Consider the following 23,585-nt stretch of genomic DNA (forward strand, 5'->3'; position numbering starts at 1 on the left):
AAACAAAAACCTCACAAAAAGCCCCAACCCCCTCAAAATAAACCTCCTTTGACTTTTTATCAAATATTAGAGTAACTTGTTAAATGGACTCTCATTTAACTTATTCATTTTGTCTATAGAGATAAAGATAACTATTCAAACATCTTGAAATATAGATATATCTGCTAGTTGGTTCAGACAGACCTGTTCAGAATTTCAGTGTTCATGACTTCCTTTTTTATGCTTGCATTCACAGTTCTTTTCCTAATTGTTATAAAATTAGGGGAGGCTTCAATTGTTGCAGTCTCTTGCCTTTTCTCTTCCTCTATACTGATGGAGTCTCTCCCCCAGGCTGTGGGAATATTGGCCAGTTACTTGGAACTGGAAAGAGTTCCCCCTGACAGAACCGTGAGGTCTTCTGGGTAGGGAATTTGTAATTCTCTGTTCCAACATGGTTTGTGGTAGAAAGAGAAAAGGGGAAGGGCAGATGAATGTGTTCTTTGGTTCCAGGTTGGAACTTCTCATATACTTTTTCTCATATACTTTTCTGCAAAAATACTTTGGACCTCAGTGTTTAGTCTTTAGAATACTTATTGGAATCTTCAGGTCTACTGTGGATTAAGTGGGGTTTTATGGGCTTTTCTGAGATTTTTGACTGTCACATATTTCCTTAGGTTAGTTTATTTCTAAGAAGATCTAACTTATAGACTACTGTGAGAAGGTCAGGAGTTACATTTATAGAAACTGGAATTACAGTAGTGTGTATATTTATTGTACTTTACAGTGTATAAAGTCCTACCATGTAAAATGATTTATAACTTAGAAGTGTAAAAAAAACTGAGCTCAATTCTTATTTTGTTTTTTCCTTTTAGAACAGTTGATTTGTTTAGATTATATTAGACTCCAATATGTCTAGAATTAACAATTTGTGTTTATGTTGTACTCTTATATTCTTATGAACATAGATAATACTGATGATAAGAAATTGGGAACAGAATTAATATTCTAAATAAAAAAATATTTAGGTGTCTTCTGTTTGGGTTTTTTGGTACAGGGGATCAAACTCAGGACCTTGCACTTGTGAGGCAGGTGGCACCACTACTGAGCTAAATCCCTGGCCCTATCTGTGGTTTTGTAGAGATGTAATTTATATTATTCAAAAGTCATATTTTTACCATTCCACTGATTTTAGTGTCATTCTAATTGGATATAAGTGAATTATAAGGAAATATTTTTTCTAACTTTTAACAGTCTAAACTATTCTTGAAGCTGTTTTTCTTCTGATTAAAAGCATTGTTTCAAGCTGTAATATTGTCATTTACTTATTTTCTATGTGGATTGTATTTAAATGGATTATTGCAAGGGAAGAAGACTTACAATGAGGAAACTACTCTGACTATATATTTATTTTTACATGTCTCCTTAGATTTAAATAATAATCAGTAGCTTGAAAGAGTCAGACTACTTCGTTAGTCTTATGATGTCAGCTGTTGACTTCTGCACCTATATTATCTAGTTTTGGGATAATTTTCAGAAAAGTGAATTGTTGTGATCTTGTTTTTGGTAATGATTTGGACCACTTTGCTTCTAGGCAAAACAACAGTTGAACCTGCGTACACATATGGCTGATGAGAATAAAAATGAATATGCTGCACAGTTACAAAATTTTAATGGAGAACAGCACAAACATTTCTATGTAGTGATTCCTCAGATTTACAAGGTAAATTTTAGTTACACGAAGTTAATCTAGTTTGAGAGTTGGAAAAGCTAGTCTTTAAATGTAAAACTTAATTTTTTCTGTTTTGCTTTTGAAGTTCTGAGAATCTCACAGACTCTTGTATGCTAGACAAGGGCTAGACCTCTGAGCTACTTTTCTAACCCCCATACTTTAAGTTTTTCTAGATTTACTAGTTGCTAGGATCAGTGATGAGATTTTTGTGTGATTGCACATTTAAAAAGTTTTCCTATTAAATCATAAGTTTTCCTATATGTTTATTATTAGTGTTATAAAGAATAGCCACTAAAACAATGACATTTTGGAAATAAATTTTAATACTGTACCATTAACTATGTTGACCTTAGAGGAAGAATTCACTGAAATTGTATATTGTAATTTGCTCACCTAGAATTAGGAAGTACCTTTTTGACACTACACCAGAATCATTAGCATTGGCAGAATCAGGTGGTAGAAATAAATCTTTTAAATGTATTTGTTTGTCTATTTTCTTCCTGTTAGTTTTACTGGCCCTGTTAGATTATAATTCAGGCCTTGACTTGCTTATCAGTCCTGTCTAGCATCACTTAATGATAACAGTTGCCAAATAGTTAAAAACCCTATAATTTTTATGAGGATTAAATTATATTACTACTTTTTCTAGAAAAAGGAGAAATTAGAAGAAAAACCTATAGTGAAACAGTGTTGAATGAAGTAGTATCTAGGAGAGTAGAGATTAGGTGGAAAGACTGTCAACCCAAATATACCTTATTTCTTTTGTAAAGTAGCATGGAAGTACTAAGGAAACATACTGAGAGGTGACTAGATTCTGGTTATTTAGTCCAAAGCATCAAGCCTGTCTGTCCTCATTTGCTTCTCTAGGCTGACTGGCTTAAGTATTCCTATTCTGGGGGAGAACTTAACTTGGAGATAAGCTATCTTTGTGATTTGAGGTCTGGTCCTTTTATTTGTAACTTGATAATGGAGTAGCTTTTCCATTTTGTGATGAGTAGAGCATTTCTTTGGTGAGAATACAGGTCTTAAACTCCTAAGCTTTGAGAAGTAATTAAAAAGAAAAAGTGGTAGGAAGTCTGTGTGGTTTGAGGACTTGATTAGTGTAACTGTTTCCTAGACAAAGGTGAGTATTGGTAAAGAGAAAGTATAACAAATATAGTACTTGGATGTTATTGGGCTTCATGTATCCTGACGTATTTCCTGATGGTATGTCAGTGAATTTTGATTTTGTGGAGATTCTTTGTATGTTGTACTTTGACTACATGACTGCTTGTTTTCATCTTGTGTTCTCAGTTTTTTAGTAGTCACTCTGAGCTGTAGGTGGTAGGGTGTGTGAGTACCTGCTTGTATGTAATCAACTGTGGACATTTGATTCAGCCAGCTATTACCAAAATATTCTAAACTATTGTAAGGGGTTATAAGTCTCAATTGTATATATACATTATAGGCTAATTTATAAAATTAGTGCCAGAATTTTGTCTTCAAATCAAACTTTTTCTGGAAGCATAACTCTTCCAGAGACAAAAAGGTGGGAGAGGTATGAGACAGGGAGTTGGTAGCCTGGAAGGAGTTCTGATAGAAGACTTGAAAGCTACTGTCACCTGATTTTTGGATGCATGAAATGGCTTATTTTTCTTTCTTTTTTTTTTCTTTCATGATTTAGCAGGCTTCAGATTTTAAGTATCATATGTCCATAAAGCACTTATTAAAAGATATTGAAAACAACAATTTGATTATTAGGATACAAATCGGTGGGGGGAGGGTCACGAATAAGAAAATTGTTTTCATTTTTTAAAAATTCCTTATATTAGCAACTGCAAGAGATGGATGAACGAAGGACTATTAAACTCAGCGAGTGTTACAGAGGATTTGCAGACTCAGAACGCAAGGTTATTCCCATCATTTCAAAATGTTTGGAAGGAATGATTCTTGCAGCAAAATCAGTTGATGAAAGAAGAGTAAGTGCTATATAAGTGACTTTGAATAAAATGTATTTGATTTTGTTTGGTGTGCAGTTTATAATGAAATTGGTTTGGAAAAGAATCTGATGAGTGCTTGATTCTGTTATATTCTGTAGAAGAGCATTTTACGGTAAGACTCTTAGACTTTTAAGGACCATAGTAACTGCTAAAATTCTGACCCCCCACCCAAATTTGCTAGTCTTCTTGTTCCCCCACTAAGTTTTAAAATTCTAATCCAAGAGTATAACCTGTGTGTGACAAGTTGTATCATTCTGTTAATCTATGAAAGTTTAGAGAAGGATATGTTAGATAGATGTAGTGTTGTCAGACTTGACTTTAGTGCACAAATTGGTTGGTACTTGGGCTAGATCAAGGAACATAGGTAGCATATGGAAAAATTTCTCTTAAAGAGGGCATTCTGAGTAGAGGAAAGAGTGTAGTCCTTTTCTCCTTAAGGAAATAAATCCAATCCTGTTGTATCTTGACTAAAGTATAGCGGAATCATAGCTCTTTCTCAGTAAATATTGAGCAGCTGAAAAACATAGTTGACAGAAACTAAGAATACAAGGGAAGAGAAAGATAAGAGAAGTTTTGGTCAGGCATGGTGGTGTACACCTGTAATCTTGTCATGCAAGAGGATCACAAGTTTGTGGACTCTGTCTCAGAAAAAAGGAAGAAAGAGCTGAGGGTATAGCTCAAGGTGAATATGTTCTGGGTTAAATCCCTAGTACCTCCAAAAGCAAAAAAACAAACAAAAACAAAAAAAACCTAACCTAGTTTTGTGAGGAGGTAGTAGGTATCAGATGTGTATCACATATTTTAGTTTTCACAGCAAGCCTATCTGGTAGATGTTAGTGAGGATCCTTCCTGAAAGAATTACTAAGATTCTTGGGCCAGGGTTTTTAGCTCAGTGGTTCTGCCACCTGCCTAACAAGCACAAAGTTCCAAGTTCGATCCCTGCTACTGGGGGGGGGCATTAATAGGGTTCTTAAGTTTAAAAAAGGCAAGAGGATTTTGGGCTTCTTGAAGTGACTATTCCAAAGTGCATATATATATTTCATTATGTCTGCGTCCCAGGTTATACAATAAAGTTAGTGCTGTCCTATTTTTTCACTCTTCTTTCTTTTTAGCCTTTAGCAAATGATTGCTGGAGGCTGGCATTAAGTGAAGAAAGTAAGATATGATAAGATGTAACATAAGACAATAAGTTGTGATAAGGATAACTGACTAAATAACAGGCAAAAAATGTCCTGTTAACAGAAGCAAGGAACAAAAGAGGAAAGGTAATTATGGATAGAGAGTAGTTTGTAGAGACGAAGTGTACTGCTTGAAAATAATGAGTTAAAATATATCACTAAAACATTCAGCTAGAAGTATGTTTACAAACAATATGTAGTACTTACATGACTGTTTAAATTTGAGGTGAAGAGTGTTAAACTTTATAGTTTCGTGCTTGAGTTTTACACTGAGAACTGTTGATGAGGTCTTTCCCTGTTGCTCTGCTAACATTCCACAGGTTGTAGTTAATAAATTTTATTTTTCCCTTCCTCTGTTAGATGAATGAAAGCCTTACTCAATGAATGAAAGTCATTTTATTCATTTACAATTGAGTGTTCTTTCCTTGTTCCAAAGATCTTGTAAATAAAGCAAAAGACCTTTTTATTTGAAATTTCTCATAATTTCTACTTGATAACCTTTTTCTGTAATCTTTTTCTTAAGTCTTTCTAAATAGCTCACTAGTTGGGTAAATTGTGAGGGGTTAAACCTACTGAGTAAAAAATTTCATGAGTAATAGAAATTGAGTTGTTAATTTGTAAGTTAGGATATTTTTCTGTTGGGATTTATATGTAGAGTTTTATTATAAATTCTCAAAAGGAAATTATTCACTAAATTTTAATGATTAGAATTGTTTAAACTTTTGTTTCTTTGCACCAATTAAGGTTTTTTTTTTTTTTTTTTTTTTTTTTACTGGGGATTGAATTGGGGCCTTTGGGCTTGCAAGGCAGGCGGCAGACAATTATTAAGTTTTTCGAAGCTAATGTTTTATGAATACATGAAACGTTTTTTAAAAGTTTGTTTCTTGTTTATAGGACTCTCAAATGGTCGTAGACTCTTTCAAGTCTGGTTTTGAACCTCCAGGAGACTTCCCATTTGAAGATTACAGTCAGCATATTTATAGAACCATTTCTGATGGGACTATCAGTGCATCCAAACAAGAGAGCGGGAAGGTGGATGCCAAAAGCACAGTAGGAAAGGCCAAGGGCAAATTGTGGCTCTTTGGAAAGAAGCCAAAGGTAAGTGATAAAATTCCTGTATGCTAAGCAGAGTTTTTTGAGTAAGTCAGTTAAATTGATGCAAGTATTGAATGGATAATGATTTATTGTTAATGAAGAATAAATGTTTTCAAGTTGAAATATTCAATTAACGTTTTACTTATTAACAGTTTTATATGTTAGTTTTAAAAATATTTCTGGATTTAAGATTTGACGATCAGTTGATGAGTAGAAATATTAACTAAGTTGTAATATCTAGTTGTTTATATGTATTTAAATTTCATTTGTATATAGTTTCTATCAAAATTTCTAAGGAAACATTATAACTAAAATACTACTGAATTTATAATTCTCAGGTGGAATGAGTGATTATCATAGTAATGATGAACATCAAATTAGATCTTAACAAATTATAATGTAATTATTTTTATCAACCACATGATGAGTTTAATGGGAAGGGCTCAGTGTTTTTAATTGAAGTTTTTATATTTTTGAATTGTGGTTTTTAAAAATCACTAGTTAAGAGAATTTTACTCTTCTTAAAACCCAGCTTTTGATGTGCTGTTTTAGATTGGTAAACCTAGCTCATTAGATGAGCAAATGGAATAGATGAGTATGTTTTATCAATTTAGTGATTATAATAATGTAATATCAGAAAAGAGAACAGATATATATCATTAGTCTGATGTGCTATATTTATTAATGTGTGCTTGATTAGATTCACATCTTTGATCTTGGCATAAATGTAGATAAAATTGAACTCAAATTACATATACTATAAATACATTTTAAAGCACTATTATAATTAGTCTTTATTCATGCTTTTAATAATATTGTCCAAAACATAAAAGGAGAAACTTTTAAAAGATTAGTAGCTAGACTTTCTTAGAAATACAAGCAGTACTGAATTTTATTTAAAAAGAAGTGAAATAAGGATGAAATAGAAGCTATCCCTAAAGTCATGAATTAATGAAAATTTTTCTCCTAATCAATTACAGTTTCAGTATTTTGTTTGTGGTAACTTTAGCTATACCTCCTGTCTTTATCTCTTGACCAATTACAGGTTAAGTATAATCTGAAGAAAAAAGAATTTTTAAAAATTTAGGTCATATGTTGTTCTAACCTTTGTAATTTATGTACTTTTTATTTTAAATTTGCCAGCTTATAAATATGATCTGGTGAAATGGTATATTTTTAAAAGTTAATTTTACTTTTATAAATTATAATTTTTGGCAAAAAGTTTAATATTTTATAGAAAACTATTTGAATTATATTTTGTGAATAGTTTATTGCCAAAAATAGAATTTTCATTTAGGAAAAAACTATGCACACTTGGCTTATTGATTCCTTTCTTTATTTCCATATTAGCCACAGTCCCCACCCTTAACCCCTACTAGTTTATTCACATCCAGTACTCCTAATGGGTCCCAGTTTCTCACATTCTCCATTGAGCCCGTGCATTATTGTATGAATGAAATAAAAACAGGGAAGCCCAGAATTCCTTCTTTCAGAAGCCTCAAAAGAGGGGTAAGTTTAATAATGGGTTAAAATGCATGATGGCCTATTGTGTGTGTAGTGTGGCTTTTAATACTCTCCACCCTCATTATAAGGCTCTCTCCTATAAGTACACAGTTTAAAACACCACATAATTAAGTATAGCTGCCCTTAAGTTAAAGATGACTCCTCTTTATAACATTTGAAATGCTCAACCATAAAAGAATGGTGTTATAAAGAGGGTGCTGGGTACAATCATATTTTAGCTATTTTTTTTTTCGTTTATGTGAAATCATATGTCCACCATTGTCTTGTAATGTATCTACATTTTTAAGACTTTCAGTAATTTGTCACTGGAGTTACTCTTGTAATAATTTGTCACCAATGCTGACTCACCTGCGAATTTTATAAAATAATATTTTATTGACAGTAAAGTACCAAGCTTAATTTTAATTGCCCCACTTAACTTTTAGAAGCATAAAACATAATTTGCAGTGGCTTAATAAAAAACTAAAAATAAGCCTACTAGCCAAGCATGGTGGCACACACCTGTAGTCCCATCATTTGGGAGGCAGAAACAGAAGGATCTAGAGTTCAGAGCTAGCTGATGCTACATAAAGAATTCAAAGCCAACTAGAATCACATAACATGACCCTATACCTAAAAACTCGTGTATGTGCACACACACACACACACACACACACACACTAAAGATTGTTTATAGATTAAATTAATAAAAGTTACTTTTAAATTTTAAGGCCCATAAAAATACTTAGCTATTACTGAGTTAGGTTTACATGGAAATTATTAAACTTTTTACTAGAAATTTCCCTTTACTCTTTTTTAAAAAGTTGATTAGTCTTTGAAATTTGCTTATTCCTAATAATACTCTGTAAATAAAAATTTACAGAATACTAAACTGCAGCTACAGTATTAAACTGTTTATTAGTAATAACTGCTAAAGTAAATTAGTGTTACTCCCTTATATTAGTGAGGCTCTTTTTATTTTTTTTCCTTAATTTGGTGCTGGGGATTGAACCTAGGGCTTTGTTCATGCTAAGCATTTACTCTACCAGTGAACCACATCCCACTTCCCTAATTTTTCTTGTCTGTGTTTGATTCTTAGGATATGCTTGTATAAGTTAGATTCGTTTATAAGATTTGTCTAGACTTTGAAAAAACATAGACATGACAATCTACACATGAAAATATCAGTCCTATCACTGCCATAGGAGGTCTTATTATTAATATTCTTCCATTTCTTGTTTCTCTTTTTGTTCTATTCTTTTCCTTGTCTGTCTGTCTTTATTTCTTTCTCTCTTTTGTTCTTTCTTTCTTTCCTTTATCTCCTTCCTCCCTTCCTCCCTCCCTTCCTTCCTTCCTTCCTTTCTGATATCTAATTGCATTTTGGTCACCTGTAGAAAGAATGGTTGTTTGCTTACAGCAAGATTACATTATTATTTGTATTTGCATTTTTAAAATTTGACTAACTTCACTAATGTCAGTTATATATCAGAAGTGTTCCAGTGTATTGTGACACTTTTTTATTTCCTTTTATTCATCCAATAAAATGAACTCTTTGCCGGGCATGGTGGCTCACGCCTGTAATCCCAGCACTCGGGAGGCTGAGGCAAGAGGATCGCTGTGAGTTCGAGACCACCCTGGGCTACATAGTGAGTTCCAGGTCAGTCTCAACTACATAGTGAGACCCTGTCTCAAAAAAACCAAAAAAAAAAGAACTTTGTTTCTATCTTGCTTAATTCTATGTGTGAATAATATATATGAGTCATAACACTTTGAAAAGTCCCTGTAGATGACTTTATATTGTACTTAAAGGCATGCTGTTACCATTTTTTAAAGACTTTAAGAAATCATATTTGGGATTTCTATTGTCTGATTTATGAGAGAGTAGAATTTATTCCCATATTGCTTCAAATACAAAATACAATTCTGTGAAAAAAATTTTAGACAATTAGAACTGGAGGCCTCGAGAAAGAAACTTTAGTATATGGCATCTTCATTCTTTTTTTTTTTTGGTACTGGGGATTGAACTCAGGTCTTTGTGCTTGCAAGGCAGGCCACCAAACCACTGAGCTAAATCCCCGGCCCAGCATCTTCATTCTTAACAAAACAAACAGCAGATAGAATTTTACAGCTGCAAACTGAAAAAATGATTTATTTGCTTGATCATTCTTTGTTTTATCTTCATATATTACTTTAATTTTAAATATTTATACTTTTTTTAGGGGCCTAGTTTTAGAAGGCTAAAATGTCCTCCCAGTGTTACTATTAGTTACTATACAGAGAGGAAAATAGTATACAAGATAGAAAATACCACAAACCAACTAGGATGTTAGAGAATGGAGCAGAAAGGAAGTATAACCTTAAGATTGAATTATTTCTTTCTGTTTCTTTAGTCTTTGGTAGTTCACTAGGTACTGTTTCAAAATGAACCCCTAGAAATGTTTTCCTTTTGCTTATAAATTTTATCAGTATAGAGAAATTGAAAAAGAAAATAAGCTTTAATAAGCCAGTTGGTATGTTTTAAGTGGATTTTTTTGGTCCTTTTATCTTTCTGAGTAGGTCTTGGTTTTTTTTAAGCTGGTGAGTTGTGCCATTCAATTCAGAAACTGCTTTTGGGCCATATTTGTTGGGCATTGTATTTCCTAAGTATCTTTTGTAAAAAGTTATGATTTCTTTTTAAAAAGAAAACTAGTTTATATAGTACCATGTATCAGTTAGGATGTGAGAAATGTTATGTCAGAAGCGAAGGTGAACCTTTTGGAACTTTCAGTGATAACACACAGCTGTCCACAGCACATGTGCCCTGGGTTTGCCAGCCCTGGAGTAGACCAATATTTTTGAGTTTGACAGTGGTGCCAGTGGACTCCTTCTGAAGAGTGAGATCTATAATTTCTTCCTGTGACATCAAGCCTGTAGATATTTAGGGAGTATACCAAAACTTGACTGCTTTAATATCCTCACTAACAGTTTCTATCCTATAACTATGTCATTTGAGTTTCATTAAATATTTTTCTGTGAAGGTTATAGGTTCATCTAGCATTAGTAAGTTCATGTTTTTTGTCTAAATTATGACCTTACAGACTTAGTTTTTTTTTTTAACTTTAGTATAGAGTACAGGGCTCAAGATTTTGGCATATTTTAATTGCCTAACTGATTTCCTCTTTTGCATTAGAACATAGTGGTTATGGAATATGAAATTTTCTAGTTTATAGGTATATTATAATTGTATATGACAATATGGTAATTTTTGAATTGAACGTATATTACTTGAAAAAGTACACAAAATGTTTCTAATATTTTTACAAAGAACTTGTATCACCAAATCAAAGATTAATGCACCATAGAGTTGTTTTTCAATTGATAGTAGATCTAGATTAGTTATAAATGGAAATTTTTGCTTTTTGAACTATAATTAATGGTTTTCTTTAAAAGATATTAATATAGAAACTAGACTTCATTCTTAACAAAACAAACAGCAGATAGAATTTTACAGCTGCAAACTGAAAAAATGATTTATTTGCTTGATCATTCTTTGTTTTATCTTCATATATTACTTTAATTTTAAATATTTATACTTTTTTTAGGGGCCTAGTTTTAGAAGGCTAAAATGTCCTCCCAGTGTTACTATTAGTTACTATACAGAGAGGAAAATAGTATACAAGATAGAAAATACCACAAACCAACTAGGATGTTAGAGAATGGAGCAGAAAGGAAGTATAACCTTAAGATTGAATTATTTCTTTCTGTTTCTTTAGTCTTTGGTAGTTCACTAGGTACTGTTTCAAAATGAACCCCTAGAAATGTTTTCCTTTTGCTTATAAATTTTATCAGTATAGAGAAATTGAAAAAGAAAATAAGCTTTAATAAGCCAGTTGGTATGTTTTAAGTGGATTTTTTTGGTCCTTTTATCTTTCTGAGTAGGTCTTGGTTTTTTTTAAGCTGGTGAGTTGTGCCATTCAATTCAGAAACTGCTTTTGGGCCATATTTGTTGGGCATTGTATTTCCTAAGTATCTTTTGTAAAAAGTTATGATTTCTTTTTAAAAAGAAAACTAGTTTATATAGTACCATGTATCAGTTAGGATGTGAGAAATGTTATGTCAGAAGCGAAGGTGAACCTTTTGGAACTTTCAGTGATAACACACAGCTGTCCACAGCACATGTGCCCTGGGTTTGCCAGCCCTGGAGTAGACCAATATTTTTGAGTTTGACAGTGGTGCCAGTGGACTCCTTCTGAAGAGTGAGATCTATAATTTCTTCCTGTGACATCAAGCCTGTAGATATTTAGGGAGTATACCAAAACTTGACTGCTTTAATATCCTCACTAACAGTTTCTATCCTATAACTATGTCATTTGAGTTTCATTAAATATTTTTCTGTGAAGGTTATAGGTTCATCTAGCATTAGTAAGTTCATGTTTTTTGTCTAAATTATGACCTTACAGACTTAGTTTTTTTTTTTAACTTTAGTATAGAGTACAGGGCTCAAGATTTTGGCATATTTTAATTGCCTAACTGATTTCCTCTTTTGCATTAGAACATAGTGGTTATGGAATATGAAATTTTCTAGTTTATAGGTATATTATAATTGTATATGACAATATGGTAATTTTTGAATTGAACGTATATTACTTGAAAAAGTACACAAAATGTTTCTAATATTTTTACAAAGAACTTGTATCACCAAATCAAAGATTAATGCACCATAGAGTTGTTTTTCAATTGATAGTAGATCTAGATTAGTTATAAATGGAAATTTTTGCTTTTTGAACTATAATTAATGGTTTTCTTTAAAAGATATTAATATAGAAACTAGGAAAACTATATCACTTAAAAATTTAGCTACTAAAAATTGTCATAAAAATAAGTAAATACTTCAGATACTGTTTCTTGTCTTACATATAGCATTTAACAGCATTTTGATGAAGACCATGAATACCTTTCCTTTATTTAGACCTTTTTATTTTCTTACCAGGAATTTTGTCTTAGCAAAATAAATTGATTTTGTTTCTTAAAACTACTGACAGTCTAAAGAATGTTAAGCTTAATAAGAAAGATAAAGAATAGCAAATGTCACCTTTTTTTTTAATCTTCATTACCATTAATATATATGGTCAACTCATCATAGATAAGGGGTAGATATTTTTGCCAGATACTTACTAAAGTTTCTATTTTTAAATGTGAAATTCTATCTGATGTCTCCACTACCTTCTCTTAAAACATAATTTAAACTGAGCGTGGTGGCATAAATAATCTCAACTACTTGGAAGGCTGAGGCAAGAGGATCACAAGTTCAAGGCCAGTATGGGCAAATTTGTGAAACCCTTGTCTAAAATAAAATGATTAAAAGGGTTGAGGTATAACTTAATGGTAGAGTGCTTACTTAACAAGTGTGAGGTACTGGATTCAATCCTCGGTACCAGAAATTAAAAATCGTGATTTACTAATCTGGGAAAAATGAAAATTTAAATGCTGCTAGCTAAATGTGATGAATGTAAAGACTAAATCTATAAAGTTTTCTGTGTATTCTGGGACACTGTGTGTGTGCATTCGTGTGTGTGTGTGTGTGTGTGTGTGTGTGTATTTGGCACATTTAAACTGTGAAAGAGCAGTGTGGTTGGTTTCTTCAGACTTCGTTTCACTATATTTTCAGAAAGAATAAATTTAATCAGTTCACTAAAATTTAAGTTACATTGGTGGTATTTTTCAAGCATGTGGCTTGCAGAATAAAAACTGAAAAATAGACATATTTTAAAAGCAAAATTCGACCTATGTATGTTTATCAGGAAATATGTCATAAGAAACTTGATTTTGATTAAATTTACTATTTTGATAGTAAAATAATTTGAATGTTCTGTGCATTTTTTAAAAGGCACCTTAAAACTAAATTAAAAATGTTGCCCTCATGTAATCATGATAAATTTAAATTCAAAACAGTATTTATTGAACTGTAAAAATTTGCACAATAGTGTTTTTAATGCCCTGGGAAGGACATTCTATTTTTTTTTTAATTTCATGAACGATTTCTTTTTAAATGGATAATACTCATTTATGTTCAACTTTTCAGACAGGACTTTTGAGAATGAAGAGCTGTAGAAATAAAACCTACCTATATAAAAATTCTCTTTAAAAGAAAGTGGATGATTACTGGTAGAATGATAATTTTGGGGTTTTAAGTAAATTTAGAAAATATCTGCCCATTATCATCAGTGTCTGCATTTTTTGCGAGTAATTTGCTTTCCCAAAATGTGCGTAAAATTGTTATTTTTTTCCTGGCATAATTGTTTGGATTGTGAAATACCATGATTTATTTTAATTGTAAAAAAAACTATAGGTTATTGCATCTTCTGTTATAGTTTCATGTAAATAATTTACCATTTCTTTCTGTTTTCCATTGAACTATTCAGTGGTCGGTGAAGATGGTAAGCCTCGTGTGCTGATCTATATACTGTGCTAACATTAAATAATCTCATATACTGTACCAACATTAAGTAATCTCAAAACATTGTTTCATTTAATTCTAAACAAGCGGTAAAGTACCTCCCTCATTTTGATTTTGTGTGTGTTTTTACTTTTTTTGGTTTAATCATAAGTCCAACATATGCCAGCCAGTACCTCTCAGTGTCATAGAGTAGAAAACAATGTGGTTAATTGTCAACAGCCTGTATTCTTAAATGTTACTGGGTAGAGTTTTTGCCATGTTATGAAGATTGAAATTATACTTAGACATTATTTAAAAAGTTATATGATACAGCAAAAAGCTCATATGCAGAATAAAAATTTAGCAAAATTATTTTTACTAGAACCTTTTTAAATATATTAATTTGATTTAAAATTCATCATAAGAATTAATTTTTTTCCTCAAAAGAAATTTTTGTACTAATTTTACTATGGAGTAAATAAATGTTCTATTCTTTCATACTTCTGAAGGGGAACAGAAGCATAATTTATTATTAGCATAACCTAATTATTTTGGGTGCGAGTGTGTGTGTATGTGTGTTTGAGATGTTCCTTTGTATATTTATTTTAAACATATTAATGGAGCTACATTATAAAGAACGAATCACCAAATTATTGGAAGGTTGTATAGGAAGCTATATAAAATAGCTTTTGGAAAACAACCAGTCTTTCTTGGATAGAACCTTTTATAAATTCCCTTGTAATAAAAGAATCTCCATGTTAAATGCCTCAGAGGCTTCTTTATATTCATAGGAAATAGAATGAGTTAAGCTTTTGAATTGTAATATTGAAATGGAATATTTGAAATGCAAGTGATTAGGTATCTGCTGTAAATAAGTTTGATAACAAGGGATCTGATTTAGGGATAAGTAGAAATCTGGCAGATTTACTTAATAATTGTGTTTATCATGATATTATACCAAAAAAGTCTACAACATTGCAATGTATTTCTTCATTTCATTAAATATTTTTTGAGATTTTCAGAAATATTCTCAAAAATATAAATTTAGAAGCTTATCTTTGGCATATATATAATTTAAAACTTGTACCCTAATTAGAATAAACCTAATAATTTATGTTGACAATTAACTACTGAATTTAAACAAAGTTTATATAGGAAATTTTGCCATTCATTTATTTAGGTGAGATTTGGTTGATTAACATTTTTGTTTCTGGTGACCGGTAGAAAAAACAGCTACTTTTGGTCAGTAAGCTTGTTGAATGTCCAGTGTGCAGACCACTAAGGAAAGATTCTAAGGATTCTGTTATTAACTAAATGTTACAGTTGATTATAACTCATCCTAAAAGTGAGTTTTTTTCTTTTTTAAAAGTAACTGAAGCATTCCTACAGATAATAGAATAAAGCTATGCAGTGTATATGATATGTATAAGTGGCCCAAAAAATAAGAATGCATTTTTATTATGGGAGCCCATTTCAGCAACTCTGAAAAAACTGAACTAACTGTATTAATATTCTCCAAATAACTATTTTGAAAAGAAAATGAAGAATCATAGCTGTCATCAGTTTTTAGCGTATATAAAAAGTAAATACACATTTATATTAATTGGGTTCAGTGGTTGTTAATAATGGTTCTGTTATGATCTCTAGTAATTGTAGCTAAAGTCTCAATGACTAAAGTAACATTTAAGAGGAAAAAGATGTCATTTGAATAAAATCTTACATTTTAAACACCGGTACTTTTTCATAGTTACTTGACTATCAAGCTATTAAGAATTTTTCAGATACCAAGAATCTTTCCTACAGGATTATATCCTTTCTTTGGGTTTTGTCTTTTTGTCAAGTACAGTTGAGATATGTTATTTGATTTACATAAGGAAAATTTAAAAATATACAATTATAAAAATTTTAAAAGTTTACTAATATAATTTTACTGAGTAGAAAATTGTTTTTTATTTTCTTAATGATCAGAAATGTTTTAATTTCAAAGAATGGTTTACTAAGGGTAACCAAAGACTATATGTAGTATTGAAGCATATTTCATTAATCAACCACTATGAGGTAAGTTGCTTACTTAAATCAACTGTGTGAACTCCTCATATTTTTAGTTTTAGCATTTATAGCATTTTAAGTATCATGGTAATGGGTTTGATTTGGAAAGGTAGTGATATGTGGTATATAAAATAATGACATGTAGTTGAGAAATGTTGTGTGTTTCCATTTTGTTGTTGTTGCTGTAAGAAAATTCATATGTATTCATTTTAACTGCCAAGATTTGAAAATAATGTGACACTAGTGATTACCAGTTACCTTTATTGGTGATATTTTTACCTATTCTGTTTCATGCTTTAAAAATGTGACTGAAATGTGAGCTTTTTTAATGTAATGGTGTTCTTTAATCTATGTAAATTTTCTTTTTTTTAAAAAAAGGGTTGAGGCAAATTTGAAATTAAAATTTGTATATATTTTTAGTTTAAAACAAGTAAATTTAAGAAATAAAATTTTCTAAAAAATGTTTTAGTAATGATTTAGAATCTCTTTTCAGGGACCAGCACTAGAAGATTTCAGTCATCTACCACCAGAACAGAGACGTAAAAAGCTTCAGCAGCGCATTGATGAACTTAACAGGGAACTACAGAAAGAATCGGACCAAAAGTAGTGTTTCTTTAATTTCTATCATTGTTATTTTTTTAGGAATCTACTTTGAATAATGTGTCTAAATGTGGTATATAAAACATTTCCAAATCATATATCCTGGACTGAGGATATAGCTCAGTGGTAGAGTATTTGCCTAAGATGTCTGAGGGCCTGGATTCAGTTCCCAGCACAAGTCATACTCTTTGATTGAAATATCTTTTTTCCCCTTAAATTGAGACAGAGCCTCACTATATAGTCCAGGCTGTTTTGAATTCACAACTGTACCGACAAGACTGGCTTTGAACATAGGATTCTCCTGCCTCAGCCTCCTAACTGCTGGGAATACAGGAATGTGCCTCTGAATTATCTTGTGAGAAAAAAAAGATATATCCCTAAACTAGAGAATGCCATGTCATAAGTAAAAATGAAGCTGTAGAGTTTTTTTCCTGCATTTCACATTTTTATTAGTTGCTATAGCCATATTTATGTCTTTCATAAACTTGTAAAATGATTTGATGTTTCATTATTAAGAGTAGCTTCTTCAGCATTAGCCACCTCTTCTACTTTGATAGATTTTCATTTTGTTTTGGTATATAAATTGAGCTCAGTAGCAACTTGAGCCTATAATTATTTACTGCAAAACATGTTAGCAAATACTGCTTTACATTTGTTCACTTTGACTTTTTTGTTTTTGTTTCCTTTAGTTCGATTTTTTTTTTAAAAAAGGACAGTTATTTATGATGAATATAGGGTTGCTAACATGAATTAGTGACTTAGTATATATCTTTACTGAAGATAAAATTGCAGGGCTGGAAATACATAGCTCAGTGGTGGAATACTTGCCTAATAAGTGCTTAACCTCTAGCGTGAAAGACTAAAGCATTTGTGTTAAGAATAGTTTATCAGGTATTATGGGGTACTTAATCATGAATCAGATATTACAGTTGATTCTCATATTTCACAGTAGTTAATGGTCCAAAGTCACCAGAAGCACTAAATTATGGAATACTGAAACACTGTTACTAGAGGAAATACAAGGCTGGGCCCCAGCTAGCCAATGGCCCAACACTTTCATCAACAGATAGTTACATTTATATAGCTTTGTTATATGTTTGTTTCTGATTGAAAATACCTTGTTTAATAGTGTTGATTCATTAACTTTGAGCCCTGCAGTAGTGTAATTCATGCCTAAACAAAGTTTATGTAGCTACTGTAAACAGAATGATCACTAACAAAACATAAAAGTGGGGAAAAAAGCGGCCCTAAATAAATAGATTGTAAAAAGGACACTCAGAATGACAGCCAAAACAAGAAGGCAAAATGTTTTCTTGCTTGACTTTGCTGGGAACTTACATGTGCATTCAGTGACTCCTGTCTTGTGCACATCCGCAAGTGAGTGGGAAGTCATTTTGAATACCAGTCTTGGAGTTATAAATTAGTGAGTAGGCAATTTACAAAAATAAGGACTCTGTCAGCAATTAAGAATAACTATGTTAGTATAAATAGTATTTAATATAAATTAGTATTTCTTAGTAGAGCAAAATATAAAAAGTGTTTGGAAAATTATAACATCTAGTCTAATGTTTAGAGCTTAAAGTCTGTGCCAGGAATTATGAAGGTACAGCAATGAAGACAGTCTAGTTCTTGAGGTTCACATTCTAGTTGGGGAGGATAAGACTGATATAGGACTTAATTTTTGCTGGATTGTGATAACTGTTAATAGATATAAATAAATTTCTAAGGGAACCTAGAGAAAAGAATTGTGAGATTTTATTGAGACAATTGAGAAAGACTTTACTGGGGAGACAGTAGGGGAAGGGGAAGGTACTGAACTGTGTGTGTGTGTGTGTATATGTTAACTGAATTCTTCAAATAACCTAACGTTAGTGTTCCTGTTATATAGATGAAGAGACCAAGTGTCAACTAAATACATGTTTTTTCTAAGATTAGGTAGCTGATAAATGTCAGAGTTAACATTCTAAACACTATAGTTAGCTTGTCTTCAGAGCACTGTAATTGGACCTTGATGGGAGAATGGGATTTTGCCAGCTAAGAAAATGAGGGAGAAGGAAGGAGCATCCAGGAAAGTAGGAAAGACAACGATAAAGACAGAAATATGAGTACTTGACATGCCTGGAATTTAATCTAGGAAGCTGAGAAATGTGGAGTGTACTGCCATCTGCCTTGCGAGCACAAGGTCCCGAGTTCGATCTCTGGTACAAAAAAAAAAAAATGTGGAGTGTAATAACAGGATGAGTGTGAAAACGGTATAGGATGAAGTAAGAGATATCTTGAGCATTTTGTTTGGAATTCTGTGGATATTGGGGAATCATCAAAAGTTGTTGAAGGGTAGGTATTAGCAGCTTTGCATCCTAAGAAAGTTATCTGAAGAGTAGATTATAGAGAAATGAGATTGGAAGCAAGGAGACTAGTTAGGGGACTTGATATCAGTCCAGGCAAGAACTGCCAAAGGCCTAAATTAAACCATAGTCATGAGAAAAGAATGAAGGAATACATGTAACAGTCATTTCAAAGCCAAAATAGATTGGGCTTTTTATACTTGATTGGATGTTGTAGAGGAGAAAAATGAAGGAGGTTTAAATAAGAAAAAGCTTGTAGCGCAATAGCTACTAATAAACTATGTTGGAAGTGTCCATTGGATTTTTGGAAGTATAAATTTGGGACTTAGAGAAAGAAGACTGGATAAAGACATTTGAAAATCATCTGAAGATAGATGATATTAAAACAATAAGGAATCATCCTGAGAGAAGAGTAGGATGAGGTGAAAGAAACCTGTCATTTTATGTAACAGACATTTAAAAATTAAAGAAGGAGCAGGAGTGAATGAAAGATTGAAAGAAAGCAGAGGTGAAGAGGAGGAGGAAATTGTATCGTCCAGGTGAAGAAGGAAAACAGTTTTAAAGCATGTTGGATGTTAGAGTCAAAGAGCACTGATTAGACATAAGCTATTGTAATATAGAGAAGAAGAGCTGGGTTAAGAGGAATTGACAAATAATTGAATTTAAACGGGGGCACGTTAAAGATGGCAGTCTATTTCTAGCATAGATGAGTGGGAGGGTGGTGATGCTGTGTGAACCAAGATAAGAACACCAGTAAAATAGTGTAGTTGGGTGGGAATATAATGAGTTCGATTAGGGATATGATGAATACAAGAATATTGAGGAGTATTTTTCCAGCCCTTTTTTTTTTTTTTTTTTTGGTACTGGGGATTGAACTCGGGTCCTTGCACTTGCAAGACAGGCCACCGAACCGCTGAGCTAAATCCCCAGGCCCTTTCCAGCCATTTTTTAAACCTCTGTGTGTGTGTGTGTGTGTGTGTGTGTGTGTGTGTGTGTGTGTGTGATCCTTGTTTAGAAAACAAGAAATGAGAAATGAAATCTGTTCTTTTTTGATATTACCAGTGTATAAAATATAGTTCCCATAAATTGTATATATTTTCAGCATTATGCAAATTGTTTTTAATCAGGTAATATTTGACTAAATTTAAAGAGATGTGACCCTAATTAAGGTGAAGTTATAGTTGAGTCATCTAAATAAAATGAAATTCTTACCTAAAAACACATGAATATCTAATTCTGGGATTTTCTTTACTTTTTTAGAGATGCACTCAACAAAATGAAAGATGTATATGAGAAAAATCCACAAATGGGAGATCCAGGGAGTTTGCAGCCTAAATTAGCAGAGACAATGAATAATATTGACCGCTTACGAATGGAAATCCACAAGAATGAGGTAGATTTGTTGTTCATTTGTCTGAGACATTTTTATCAGCTTCACTATGATAGATTGGTTTTTGCTAGAAGTGGGTTCCAATATTTAATTTTAGGATTTATGATCTAAAAGTAAAATGTCATGGTATATATAGATTAATATATTATGATATATTTGTATATTAATATACCATAATTTATATATAGTGTATATAGATTAATTCTTTGGTGGACATTTTTAAAAACATTGATATATAAACCTGAACATTTGTGCTGTTTTAAAAATCAGCTGCAACATTGATTATTGACCAAATTGCAATAAAAATTTCTCATCTCAGTCTCCCAATAAAAACTCAAAGCACATTTTAAATGTAGGCTGTCTTGTGAGCTTTTGAACAGACTTATTGAGATCAGTTGTCTGCTTATTTATTTGTTTCTAAGGCTTGGCTCTCCGAAGTTGAAGGCAAAACAGGTGGGAGAGGAGACAGAAGACATAGCAGTGACATAAATCATCTTGTAACACAGGGACGAGAAAGGTCATTTTAAAATTTTTATTTCTTTTTTTCCAAATCTTTTTCACCCCTTTGTCTTAAACTTCATACAGTTCTGTTTCTTCATATAGTTCTTATTCTTCTCTTTCTTCCACAGTTCCCTAATTTAACAAGTTTGGCCTTTCATAACTTCAGTCTTTTGAACCTAAGTGATTTTCTATTCCTTTAAATGACTAGAGATGAAGTATGATATTTCATCTTGCTGTTCAATTCTAGTTTATCATGCATCTAAAAACTGATCTGATTTAAAAACATAAAAAGTTCTTGGAGCTACAATCTCAGGGACTAAGAACCTCAACATAGGAAGATTTTGTTTAGGTAGAGTTGAGTAACTTATGCCAAAGAAAAATTTTACTGCCAGCTGCTCAGTTTTGTGAAGGAGAAAAGGGGTATATATTGTTAATTTGGAAGTTTCCAACTTGGCGCTTTGCCAGGTTTCCATGTTTTTGTACCACTGTGACATTTCTTCCTTGGTGTAATGTCTACCTTCTTCCTCACAATGAAAGTCCACAAATTAGGATTTACTTTAGAGAAGAATTGGAAGGTCTAATATCAAATACTGGCTTACTACTTAATTACTGAGTAATTTGAAAAGCTCATTTTTAATATTCTCTGATCTGTTTCCTGAAATATAAATGGAGATTTAAATTTCTGGAGGTTCATTAGCAATAAAAGAATATATGTCACACTCAGGAGTCTGTAGCAGGAGGATCGCTGTGAGTTTGAGACCAGCCTGGGCTACATAGTGAGTTCCAGGTCGGTCTCAAGTACATAGTGAGACCCTGTCTCAAAAAGCCAAAAAAAAAGAAAAAAGAAAAAAGAATGAGGCTTCCAGTCTTACAGAAAAGTGCTGCTAAATTTAACCTTGTTCATTTTTCCATTATTAAAATTTTACTCATTGGATGTTTTAGCAAAAAGTTACTTTTTTCCTCTTTGATTTGAAATATTTTTAAGGAAAATAAAAGTGCCCTTTGTATTACCTGTTTAGGATTTCTCTGAGTTACTAACTTCACCATTAGCATGATTTATTAGGAATTGACTTCTTGTTTTATTTCAAAATCTTTTGGTTTTAAGCAATATAGTGAATACTACTAAACTACAAATGGACTTCAGTGGTGGAGAGCCCAGATGACATGTGTAGGACTCAGGTTCTCACCACTCTTGTCTAGCTTTCTCTCCCTTTTACTGTGTTGGCTTCATTTAAAGTCTCTGTTGTTCTTTCAAAGTGAAAAGGGAGTGATCTTCTCTTACAAGCAGTGCCAGGGAGAGGTTCTTGTGCATAGCTTATTACTGGTTGGGTTACAGGCCTACTGTAACCCCTCGCTCCCACCATGTGAGTGCAGTGCTCATGGTCTCTCTGAATTCGCAATAGGAATAATTCTCCATGAGCTGAACACTGAGGTGGGTCAGTCACCTAAGTAACTTTAGGATTCTTTCACCAGAAGAGGGGGTGATGAATCTGGGATGATGAAAGCAAGTGTCTACTGGGTTTTTCCATTTTGTCTCTGAACCCACTGACAGTGAGATGCATTCACTGAATACTGCTTTGTTCCTAGAACATTGCTGAAGTTCCTAAACTTATCACAAACTCACAAAGAAGCATGTTGTATCAGTAACAATTTATATAGTCAAGGTCTAAGAAAATAGGCTTAATATGAAATCATGCCATCTAATTTTCTGAGTTGATTCTGAGGAGAATCAATCAAGTTAATACATGAAGAACTCTCATGTTTGTGATATTTGATCAGACTTAATTGTTTTTTTAGTCCTGAGGGAAGTTACACTGATGATGCCAACCAAGAAGTTCGTGGGCCACCCCAACAACATAGTCATCACAGTGAGTTTGATGATGAGTTTGAGGATGATGATCCTTTGCCTGCTATCGGACATTGCAAAGCTATCTACCCTTTTGATGGTATGATGTTCTAAATGTATTATATTTCCTTAATTAGCTAAATAGTACATTGTCTGTCAGAAAATTAACCTATTCATTAGTATACATACTTTTAACTATTATAAGTAGAGGGACCCCCCCACACATTTGAAATTTTAAAAAAATTATGTTCTCAACATTCTGTTACAGATTATTATCTAACTTTGATTGATACAGAACTTCCCCTCTTGAACTTACTAATGCTTGCATATATTCAACATGGTTGAAGGAGCTTGAGCATATACCCCATCCCAGAAGTAGATGGCTGGTAGATGTTACTTCATGTTCCTGTTTGTGCTTTATTAACATTAAAGACAAGTGTAAGGCATAGTTGAAAGCCATCATCATATCCTGACTCTACTGGCTGCTTTTTCAGATGACAGTGGGAAAGAAAGTGGTGTAGCCTCTTACTGTGCTATCCTTTCCTTTGTGGTAGTAGAACAAACTCTTTTGGGGAAATAAGGAATTGTTGCCCTCTTCTGCATATTTTTAGTTACCCTTCTCTTGACCCTGAAAAATCATTTTCCTCAACTAACATAAATGTTGCACAACACATTCATAATTAAGTTTTTTTAAAGTGATGTATAATATAAGGTCTTTCTCCACTCAACTATTTTGTTGATTTTAAAATTGAATGAAAGAACTAGAGTTGTAGCTCAGTGACAGAGCACTTGCCTAGCATGTGTGAGGCCGTGGGTTTGATCCCCAGTGTTGCAAAAAAACTCAGTCTTTAGTTACTCCTCATCTGAGATATTTACAAAGATCTTGCCATGATGTGATCTAGAAAATAGGATAGATTTTAGCATATGTTAAATGAAGATTAGGTTATAAAAACCATTACTTCTAAGCAGGTTGGCC

At 32.4% G+C, this 23,585-nt stretch overlaps 1 protein-coding gene across 4 annotated transcripts in view; it reads left to right on the top strand.

Annotated features, from left to right (window-relative positions):
* The window catches only part of Fnbp1l (formin binding protein 1 like), a 101,545-nt gene that overhangs the window by 64,705 nt on the left and 13,255 nt on the right, over positions 1-23,585 (top strand). For 2 of the 4 annotated variants that reach the window (XM_010625772.1, XM_033758234.1), the window contains exons 7-15: positions 1,571-1,699; positions 3,520-3,666; positions 5,760-5,963; positions 7,311-7,469; positions 13,865-13,879; positions 16,421-16,530; positions 20,133-20,265; positions 20,685-20,779; positions 22,561-22,709. In XM_010625772.1, the coding sequence (XP_010624074.1) occupies positions 1,571-1,699; positions 3,520-3,666; positions 5,760-5,963; positions 7,311-7,469; positions 13,865-13,879; positions 16,421-16,530; positions 20,133-20,265; positions 20,685-20,779; positions 22,561-22,709 (1,141 nt within the window). The remainder of the gene's footprint in view (positions 1-1,570; positions 1,700-3,519; positions 3,667-5,759; positions 5,964-7,310; positions 7,470-13,864; positions 13,880-16,420; positions 16,531-20,132; positions 20,266-20,684; positions 20,780-22,560; positions 22,710-23,585) is intronic. The other 2 variants (XR_780537.3, XM_010625764.1) reach the window with 1 other exon arrangement.

The sequence above is a fragment of the Fukomys damarensis genome, unplaced genomic scaffold (assembly GCF_012274545.1).
Source record: "Fukomys damarensis isolate Sample0158 unplaced genomic scaffold, DMR_v1.0_HiC HiC_scaffold_33, whole genome shotgun sequence".
Lineage (NCBI taxonomy): Eukaryota > Metazoa > Chordata > Mammalia > Rodentia > Bathyergidae > Fukomys > Fukomys damarensis.